The sequence below is a fragment of the Brassica oleracea genome, chromosome C8, assembly GCF_000695525.1.
Source record: "Brassica oleracea var. oleracea cultivar TO1000 chromosome C8, BOL, whole genome shotgun sequence".
In the NCBI taxonomy this organism is placed as follows: Eukaryota; Viridiplantae; Streptophyta; class Magnoliopsida; order Brassicales; family Brassicaceae; genus Brassica; species Brassica oleracea.
This window is the reverse complement of record NC_027755.1, coordinates 27,387,507-27,395,716: the sequence shown is the minus strand read 5'-3', so window position 1 is coordinate 27,395,716 and position 8,210 is coordinate 27,387,507. Positions and strand designations below refer to the sequence as shown.

At 39.6% G+C, this 8,210-nt stretch overlaps 1 protein-coding gene across 1 annotated transcript; it reads left to right on the top strand.

Moving 5' to 3' along the window:
• Positions 1 to 770: 770 nt before the first annotated feature.
• LOC106311574 lies at positions 771 to 7,589 on the top strand. Its single transcript, XM_013748784.1, has 5 exons — positions 771 to 986; positions 1,077 to 1,375; positions 1,880 to 3,016; positions 3,175 to 4,200; positions 4,733 to 7,589. Exons 2-5 carry the CDS (start codon positions 1,186 to 1,188, stop codon positions 7,312 to 7,314), a joined length of 4,935 nt encoding a protein of 1,644 aa, XP_013604238.1. The 5' UTR covers positions 771 to 986; positions 1,077 to 1,185; the 3' UTR covers positions 7,315 to 7,589.
• Positions 7,590 to 8,210: the final 621 nt, after the last annotated feature.

Sequence of the window (8,210 nt, the reverse complement as noted above, 5' to 3'; positions counted from 1 at the left end):
ATTTTTATTACTAAAACTTTCAAAAATTTCTACATTTTTTAAAAATTTAAATATCTAATCGTGAGATCATTAGTTTTTTTATATACCTACAAATTTTACAAATATTGTTTAGACTAAAATTTTGATAATTATACAATGTTATATCATTTTTATTAGTTTTATACAAATTTATTTAATATATATCAAATATATATTAAATATCAGTAAGAAAATAGTAAAATCTATAATATTTAATGAAATTTATTTTAAATATAAGTTAGATTTAAAAAATTTCTTACTGCACATGGTGCAGGAAAACACGTAGTACATGATTAAATTTATTATAATTGTTGATGAAAAATTTGATTAAACATTTTGATAGTTCAATTTTTATTTTAAACAATAAAATAACTAAAATAAATAATTATATGTTTATTTTAAAAATAAAAAGACATTAAATATTTTAAAATTTTCAAAAATAAAAGTGGTTGAATTTGTTAAAAATATAATATATATTTATGAAATTACGGATATCCACCAAATATTTGTTTGAATATAGAACTTAATGTTTGAATTGAGAGACTGGTCTTGGGGGATACCGGATACACGATGGTAGAAGAGTAATTAATAAGTAAAAATAATACTTATTTTCCTTCTCACATGATTTACTTTCCTTTTTTTTAAAAAATTATATTAATGCGGACGCCAAAAAATATTATGAAATACAGTTTTATAAGCGTCTTTAGGTTACAAGGGATTTTTCTCTTTCATTCTTTTTCTCTCTCTCTCTCTCTCCCCTCAATTGTCTATCTATCTTCTTGCTGGAGCTCATTGGAAGAGAGAATCAATCAATCTCCTGATAAAATCCCCAATTACTCTACGACCCGAAATTCAAGCAACCTTTTTTCTATCTTTAGCTTCTTTCTTTTTTTTTCTTTCTCATCACGGTGGAATCTCCCTTCTCTCTTTTATCTCAGTTAGGTGATTACAGCTCGGCCTCCTTCCAGGTTTCTCTTTCCGCTCTTCTCAACTTTGACGAAACCCTAATTTCTAACTGCGGCTTCTCCGATTTGATTTGATTTTTTTATCCTTTCCAGTTGAAGCGGCCTTCATTGGTTGATTTCAAGCTCCCATCTTATCTCGTTTGGTCGCGGAGTCTGGAGTGGGTTAAAGGTTAAGTCCTATGCGATTGTTGTGGGTAATTTGATGCCGCCGCAGGATCACTCATCTTGGGATCGGAAGGATCTTCTGAGGCAGAGGAAGCACGAGAGACCCTCCGAGCCGCCTTTCGATCCCCCTCCTTTCAGGTGGAGGGATTCTCCTTCTTCTTCTTCTTCTTCTTCTCACCGCGAGTTTTCACGGTGGGGAGGATCTGCTGACTTCCGCAGGCCTTCTTGTAAGATTCCTAACCTTATCTTCTCGCTTATTAGGGCTTAGAATCCACCAGCTTCGTTTTGTGTTTTTGTTTAGTTTTTAGTTTTAGTTTTGGCAAAAAGATGATTTTGTTATTACAATTGAATTGGTATTGTCTGCTTAGGAATCTGAAAATAGGAGAAAAGGATATAACTTTGTTCCTGACTCATTATCATAGAAGACGCCAGGAGATGTTTCCAGAATCGGGGATTGTTGTTTGTTTTAGCTTGACATGTTATAGATTTGGATGGCACTAAGGTCTTATTTTTGTGGGTTTATTAGTTTTTTTCCTGGTAGATTTGAAACTCTTGTCTGGACTACTTGTCTTAACCGAATCTGTTGTCTCCTAGAGTTTTATCACTTGCTGTTCTATGATGGTTCGTATGTCTTTTTTTTCAGCAGTAAAAGTACAAACTTGTATTATATATGTGGATGAATAGCTCTTGCGGAGTTTCTAATTTTCACTTCTTTGTAATGTTTTCTGAAGCTCATGGTAAGCAGGGCGGAAGGTACCAGTTTGTGGAGGAGTCTAGTCATGGCTACACATCTTCTCGGTCCAGTGCCCGGATGTTTGAGAATGACTACTACAGACCATCAGCACCACGTGGAGACTGGCGATACACCAGGAATTGCAGGGATGATAGAGTTCCTTTAAGCCAGAAGGACTGGAGGTCCAATACATGGGAGATGAACAACGGATCTTACAGAGCTTTTGATAGGCCATGTGGTGTTAGAAATGGTCGAAGGTCGGTTGAGGAGAGGCCACCACCTGCTTCAGATACTCATACCACTGTGGTGAACTCTTGGGAACAACCCAACTCCGCTCAGCAGATGGATATTGAGCTGTGCACCCCTATTCGGACAGTTAGATCTAAGAACGAGCAGAAATTTTTGGATCAAAGGCAATCACTTCCTTCAGATCCTCATTCTGACGGTCTTGGCTTGTTTGATCGGCCCTCTTCGGTGAACAGTTATGAAAACAAGGAGTGTTCTCCAGCAAAGCAATCCAATGGTTTGATGCGCGGTCGAAGGCTAGCTGATGATAATTCATTAGATCCTCCAATCCTCAATGCAGAGATAGAGGGAACTCGGAATCAGATTCTCCTGAAAGACATGCACGATAATAAGTTACATGGGGTTAGTGATTTAGACGGTGTCAGGGAAAATGGGAAGGAGAATTCTCTGGGAGCAACTGGGAAGCTTCCAATGTGGACCCGTTCTGGGAGTTTTGCGTCTCAGAGTTCAGGTTTTAGTCACTCAAGTAGCTTGAAAAGCTTGGGGGCTGTTGATTCCAGTGATGGAAAACATAAGATCCTTCCTAAAACTGTTGCTGTGACTCAATCTTCTTCGGAAGATGCTACTGCATGTGCCAAAACTACTGTGTCTGAGGAGATGAGTTCTAGAAAGAAACAACGTCTTGGGTGGGGTGAGGGCCTGGCGAAATACGAGAATAAGAAAGTTGATGTTAACACAACCGAGGATGGAACAGACTTGTTGGAGAACAGTGCAGAGGAAATACATTCTTTGAACAAAAATATTGCTGATAAAAGTCCTACAGCAGCCAATGCTCCAGATTATGCTTCCCCTACAACTCCATCCTCTGTAGCTTGCAATTCATCACCAGGTACGGTAGATTTTGTTATACATTACTCTGTGTGCTATTTGGAGTTATCTCTATGATTTTACTTGAGCTCTTCTGTCATATGCCTGATATTGTATACACTGATTTTCCTTTTCTCTTTCTATCATGTCTTCCACCTAATTTCGTTTCTGTATGTGCAGATAAGTCATCTGCGAAGGCTGCTATTGGTGCTAGTGATGTCAGTAACATGTGCCGTTCACCTAGTCCCGTGTCTAGTATTCACCTTGAACGACTTCCAATCAATATAGAGGAGCTTGATAACATCTCAATGGAGCGAGTTGGCTGTTTGCTCAATGAATTGCTTGGTACTGATGATCCTGGTACAGGGGATTCCAGTTCCGTCCAGTTGACGTCAATGAAAAAATTACTTGTCTGGAAAGGTGATATTTTGAAAGCTGTGGAGATGGCTGAATCTGAAATTGATCTGCTTGAAAGCAAACAAAGGGCTCTAAAGCTTGAATGTGGAAGACAGTGCCGTGTTGTTGGACCCAGTTCCGACCTTCCCGAGGGAGACGAAAATGTGCAGCAGGAAGCTTCTTGTGTATTGGGTCTCAAAGCAGTAGCTTTCTCTGTGGCTCAAACATTGGTGAGAGATACTGTTCATCAAGCTGTTTCAGCCAAGGTTCCTGTTAGAATCATTGAAGATAGTTGTCGAGAAGTTAATGCTCTACCCCAGTTTCTTGCCACTGTCGGAAGCAATGAAGATATATTGCCCATACCGTCTACCAAGGCAGATTCCAATCAGGAAACTGTTGACCTTTCTTCTGCTGATGATAGCATGGTCTCTGATGAAGACTTGCTCTGTGCTAAGTTATTATCTACCAATAAGATATATGCCAGTGAATCATCTCAAGTATTTAATAAATTGCTCCCAAGAGATTTCAGTTCGTTTGATGAGTCAAGATTGCCTGGCAGATGTCAAAGGCAGTTTGATTCTCATGTCAAAGAAAAAATTGCGGAAAGGATAGAGGTCTTGAGAGCTAGGGAGAAAATTTTGCTCCTTCAGTTTAAAGCGTTTCAGCTCGCATGGAAGAAAGATGTGCGTCAACTAGCTTCAGCAAAGTACCAATCCAAGGCTAACAAAAAAACAGAAGTATTTCCCTATGCAAAAAATGGTGCGCATCTGAAGCTTTCCCAACCTGTACGCCTGAGACTCTCTTCTTCAGGTAAAGTACTTAAACCTCTTTTTCTCTCTGCTTTGTTTTCTTAGTATTTTAAGCTTTCCTTGGGTTTGTTTTTGTCTGGATAGAATTCGGTTTTTATCTTGTAACTGTAAGATGCCAGTCTTGTTATGCGGTTCTTCAGATTATTTACTCTTTGATTTTTCTTTTTCTGAGGTAAATATATGTTTAGTTGTAGAAACTTGAGGAGCATGAGTTTTTTAGAGAAAACCTCTAGAACTCTTGAGGAATTTTTTGTCAGTGCAATACGTTGGGCGCAGGAGCTGTCAAATAGTGAACATAATTTTTTTATTTGGAAGCTAAGTTCAAAGTCATTCCATAACAACGAGTTTGTTGGATTGGTAAAGCTAGATTAACTTTTGTTAGATTCTGGGTTTATTCTAATAGTCTCTACTGTAATATTTATATTAACACCTAGCTTGTATAGCTAGGAGGTGTAGTCCAAAAGATTGCTTTGTAAAAAATTTTGGATTCATCGAATTTTAAAATCTAATAGCTGTTTACTCTTCACGTGCAGCTCAAAGAAGGGATAGTGTAGCCTCCACGACAGAGCTCGTAAGTTACATGAAAAAGCTACTAAAGAATACCCGTCTAAAGCCTTTTAGAGACATTTTGAGAATGCCTGCGATGATATTGGATGAGAAAGAAAGAGTGAGGTCGCGGTTTATCTCTAGCAATGGGCTGATTGAAGATCCATGCGACGTTGAGAAGGAAAGAACAATGATTAATCCTTGGACCTCAGAGGAGAAAGAGACTTTCCTTAGTATGCTAGCAATGCACGGGAAGGATTTCAAGAAAATTGCTTCATTTTTTACTCAGAAGACAACTGCGGACTGTATTGATTACTACTACAAAAACCACAAGTCCGATTGTTTTGCGAAAATTAAGAAGCAGCGTAGTTTTGGTAAAGAAGGGAAACACACCTACATGTTGGCGCCAACAAAAAAGTGGAAACGTGAGATGGGGGCTGCCTCTCTTGATATTTTAGGTGCCGTCTCCATTATTGCAGCAAACGCAGGCAAGGTTGCATCAACCCGGCAGACTTCTTCCAAAAGGATCACCCTTAGAGGTTGCAGCAGTTCTAATTCGTTGCAGCGCGATGGCAATTACTCTGAAGGGTACTCCCACAGTTTCGATTTCCCTCGTAAGAGAACTCTTGGTGCAGATGTTGTAGCTGTTGGTCCTTTGTCATCAGAGCAGATTAATTCCTGCTTAAGGACTTCCGTGAACTCTAGAGAGGGGTGTATGGATCATTTGAAGTTTGCTCCTGCTGCAAAGAAACCTCGGATATCTCACACTACACATAATGAGAACAGCAATGAAGACGATGACTCATGTTCAGAAGAGAGCTGCGGGGAAACGGGGCCTATTCATTGGACTGATGCTGAGAGATCTGCCTTTATACAGGGTTTCTCTTTATTTGGCAAGAATTTTGCTTCATTATCGAGGTTTGTCAGGACCAGATCTCCGGATCAGTGTAGGGTTTTCTTTAGCAAAGTTCGGAAATGCCTTGGGCTGGAATGTATACAGTCTGGATCTAGAAATGTGAGTGCATCTGCAAGTGTTGATAATGCCAATGAGGGTGGTGGAAGCGACTTGGATGGTCCTTGTGCTACGGAGAGTAACTCTGGCATATGCAATAATGGAGTTAGTAGCAAGATTGGTTTGAATACGCTTACCTCACCTCTTAACATGAATCAGGAGGGAGCTAACCATTCAGGCTTTGAAAATGTGGAAGCCGGCCTTAGTAGATCAGAACAGGAGAATGGGCTGGCATTATTGCGTTTGAAAGATGGTACCAATCTCGTGAACACTGCAAATATCAATGGGGATTCGGAACCTTGCAGAGATTTGGTAGACATTAACACTGTTGAGAGCCACTGTCAGGCTGCAGACCAAATGAACAGCAATGATGTACTTTCAAAGGACATTGATGAAGGTAATTTGACATCTGTAGCTGCGGAGAAAATTAAGAGCAGTGATCAACTGTCAATGGAAATAGATGAAGGTAACTTAACACCCATCGCTGTATCTTCTGACCCCTTGTATTGTGGGTCAATCGTTCTTTCCAATAATATTGTGGAGAAGGGCTCAGGATGTGAAGGTGCTGTGGTGCCTAAACAAAGTTCAAAGATGCAGGATGGAGTGATGCAAGCTGTAAACAGAACCAGAAATTCCGGCCTTGAGGCTGAAGCTGCGCCTTCAAGTTTCAGGTATCCCGAGTGTCTGCACCATGTTCCAATTGAGGAAGACCTTGTAGGCGTCAGTGTACCACAAGGAGATTCCAATTGCCATATAGAGCCCGAGTTGCCAAATCCTCTTGTTGTGCAAACAAATAACATGGGCTGGCAGTTTTCTGAGGTCAATCTGGATTTTGATAGGAGAAGTCAGGTTTTGGGCCATGTCAAACCTGAGCAGAACGGTCAATTACATGCGACCAGTACGGAATCTTGTCAAATTCCGTGGATATCATTCACGCAAGATCCGAGCAGGATAATTAGGTCAAAATCTGATTTGATTGTGAAGGCTCAACGTACAGGTGAAGCTTTCTCACTCAAAAAGTGTACTAGCTCAGCTACTAAGCCTCTGACAGTATTCCAAAAGGATGGAAGATCTGGTCACAGCAGGAGCCATTCATTTAGTTTGTCTGATACAAAGAGGCTCGATAAGAATGGAGATGTGAAGCTGTTTGGCACAGTACTAACCGCTGATGAGAATGGAAGCAAGCAAAAACACAATCCAGGAGGAAGTATCAGGCCATCATCAACCTTGAGCAGGGACCATGAGACAGGACATCAGTACATTAATCAGCAGCACCTTCAAAATGTTCCTATTACGAGCTATGGTTTCTGGGATGGCAACAGAATCCAAACCGGGCTCACATCTTTGCCAGAGTCTGCCAAGTTGGTTGCAAGTTACCCCGAAGCACTTACCACACATCAGAAGCAGCAAGTTGTTAGTACCAAAGAGATTCAGCTGGATGTCAGTGGGATTCTGAGCTTTGGGAAGCAAATCGAAGATAGAGCAGAGGTCTCGAGTGGTAAGGATAAAGGTAAGATAGGAGGAGAGGTAAATGGTGTAGCAGAAGCAGCAACGTGAATCAAAAACGCTTTCTTAGGGTCAATGATTAGTTCGTTTTGGAGGTTTGGCATATTCTTTGTTGGTGTCATCCTATCTGTATCATAATCTCACTTTATTGTCTTTTTTCTTCTTAATTTAGAATGTCAGTCAATATAGGCATTTTTTTCTCTCTTTCTTTTGATTTTAACTTAAGTTAGCTGATGTTTGTATTTGTAAGGTTGCTGATAATAACATGGAAAGAGTGCTTAGCTTAGCTCTATGTATGTTTCTCAAGAAGGATAACCTTTAAAGAATGACATGTAATGTTGTCTGGTGGAAGACTAATCCAACTAAACTCGCAGAAGGATATTGTTTTTGTTCTACCTTCTTAGGAGGATCGGTGGTAATGGCGCCACTACTTTTAAAACCTCCACGATGGTAACACGATGAATATCAGCTGATTTAGATAGCTGGACACTTTTGCAAAGACGTTCTGATTTTGACTAGAGTGGCTTTATCATACCTAGGGATGTTAACTACAGGGTTAGGGCTCAACCCTGTTTTGTTTATTATAAACTCAGCCCTATATTAACCCAGCCCTATTTTAACCCTATTATAATCAAGGGTTAGGGCTGGTACCAGGGTTAACTCATTTAATTGAAAAAAATATTTCATTTATTTTTGTTCTTAAATTTTAAAGATAAACTAGAAAAATTAAGATATGATATGATTCTTTCCGCCAATTTGTTGAGCATCAAATCAAAAGTTTTCCTCTCAAAATCGCAAAATCGAGTTTTTGCTCCACAACTAAGAGTAAAGTTTTTCCGTCAAAAAACAAAAATTGTGTTTTTTCCGCCAAAACCTAATTTGAGTTTTTCCACCAAAACCACAAAATCAAGTTTTCCCGCCAAAACCGCAAAATCGAGTTTTCCCGC